General features: G+C 37.3%; 1 protein-coding gene across 1 annotated transcript in view; it reads left to right on the top strand.

The window, feature by feature from the left end:
* The window catches only part of LOC107087410 (very long-chain acyl-CoA synthetase-like), a 22,152-nt gene that overhangs the window by 3,677 nt on the left and 16,457 nt on the right, over positions 1-2,018 (top strand). The window contains exon 2 of the mRNA XM_015378980.1: positions 689-898. Coding sequence (XP_015234466.1) covers positions 689-898 — 210 coding nt within the window. The remainder of the gene's footprint in view (positions 1-688; positions 899-2,018) is intronic.

Genomic DNA, 2,018 nt, shown 5'->3' with positions numbered 1-2,018 from the left:
ACACGTTTTTTTAGACTGAAATCAGCAGTTAAAGCCAAAATTATTCATTCCTCTGGTATGTTTTTTTTTCTTCCCAACATCTTTCTGATGACTTGAAGACGTATACATTTGTTTTTGTTTTTATTGTGCATCTTTTTTTCAAACAAGCCTATTCCTTTAAGGTCAGTTTTTCAATCACTGGAAAAAAATCAAAATCTAGATAAGTCTTTTTTTCTTAAAATGGGTGCATTTGTTCTTGGATTGAGGAGGTAAAAGTGACATTTTGCCAATGGAACAAGACAATTTACGTTTAAAATAAGAAAACACACTTGCATTGCCTCATTTCAAGTGCATTTTATCTAATTATCTTATTTTAAGAGTAAAAATATTAACTCCATTTGCAAACCACCTCATTTATCTACTCAAATTAAGGGTAAATACACTCAATTTAAGAAATTTTTACTTATTTTTAGATCATTTTTCCAGTGATCGTGAAATAAATGTCTAATTTTCAGAGGTTGTGATTACTTTAGTCTGGGTAGGGATGAGAGGGTTTAATAAAGAAAAGTTGAAAGCAGCGTTGGATAAACTTCCAGAACCACGTTGTTGTGTTCCTCAGGTGGACTCTGGTAACACGACCCAGGCCTGCATGTGCAGCATTACGTAACGCCGCTCTCTGACACCGTCTGAATCCTTTCTTTGTGCGCAGAGATGCTGGATGCTGTGAAGGAGGTGCTGCCGACGCTCAGAGAGCAGGGAATCCGCGTGTTCCTCCTGTCTGACAGCTGCAGCATTGAAGGCATCACCGCTTTATCTGACAAGATATCTGAAGCCTCAGACGAGCCGCTGTCCCCTGAGCTGAGGGCCAACATTCACATCCGGAGTACGGCTCTCTACATCTACACGTCCGGCACCACAGGTACTCACTGCTTCAGCTGCAAAACACCTGAGGCAGATTAAAACCCCTCCCTTTGTTTGGTCTGATGGAAATATAAGCTAATTACCTTAGCACGCATCATCGCTCTCTGTGTCGGTATATTTAGTGATGCTCTGTGTTTCCTTACCCAGGAAACCATTAACCTTTTATAAATCTAAATTTCCAGCCAATAGTGTTATTGGAATCCAGTTCAAGAGCTTATTACCTTTGTAACATTCGAAAATATGGATATTTTGATGGCAAAAATTAATGCCAATGTAATAAGAAGAAACACCAACTTGCCCGAATATATTAAGAAAAATAACAAAAGTGCTTCTGGAAGAAATTCATTAAAAAAAACACTCTGAAAGTGAAAGAAACACATTTTTATTTGGTCCAACTTAACCTTAGAGGCATTAATGCAGATACTGGCACTTACATTTTTTAGTTTATAAACCTAAATATAATTGTAAACTAGGCTTATTAATTATTGAACTTTTCAATGAACTTTTTACCTTTTTTTCCACTTAATGTACAGTAGGTAATGTAGCGACTTCGATCCACCAACAGAGCCGCTGCTGGCTGAGAAGTTTCTCCAAGAAGCCATCCTGAGCCGCACTTGCATTTTCTTTCTTATTTATATTTCAAAAAGTTTCAAATGACAATGAGAACAGTGACGATGATGATGGTCAACAGAAAAGTTTGACAGAAACCTCCTCACCCAACACCCTGTTGGGTGCACTCCTTTCTTCTAAAATAACAAGGGACCCCCCCCCCCCTAAGCAATCTCCCTAGCTGTGGGAAGATCTGAACACCTGTGCCACCAAAATAATAAACAAAATATAAACGTTAACTTTGTACGGAAGACGATGAGGGCCACTGAAAAAAAAAAAAAAGTTAACTGATTTTTAAATTTTATTTCAGTTTAACATGAGAAAAAAGCCAGAATTCTGGGATTAAAGTCAGAATTCCGAGAAAAAAGTCAGAATTCGGACTTTAATCTCAGAATTCTGAGAAAAAACGGAGAATTCTGGGATTAAAGTCAGAATTCTGAGATTAAAGTCAGAATTCCGAGAAAAAAGTCAGAATTCGGACTTTAATCTCAGAATTCTGACTTTAATCT

This window comes from Cyprinodon variegatus, unplaced genomic scaffold (genome assembly GCF_000732505.1).
Source record: "Cyprinodon variegatus isolate N-32 unplaced genomic scaffold, C_variegatus-1.0 Scaffold183, whole genome shotgun sequence".
In the NCBI taxonomy this organism is placed as follows: domain Eukaryota; kingdom Metazoa; phylum Chordata; class Actinopteri; order Cyprinodontiformes; family Cyprinodontidae; genus Cyprinodon; species Cyprinodon variegatus.
Note: the sequence above shows the minus strand (reverse complement) of the source record. Positions and strands in the feature narration are given on the sequence as shown.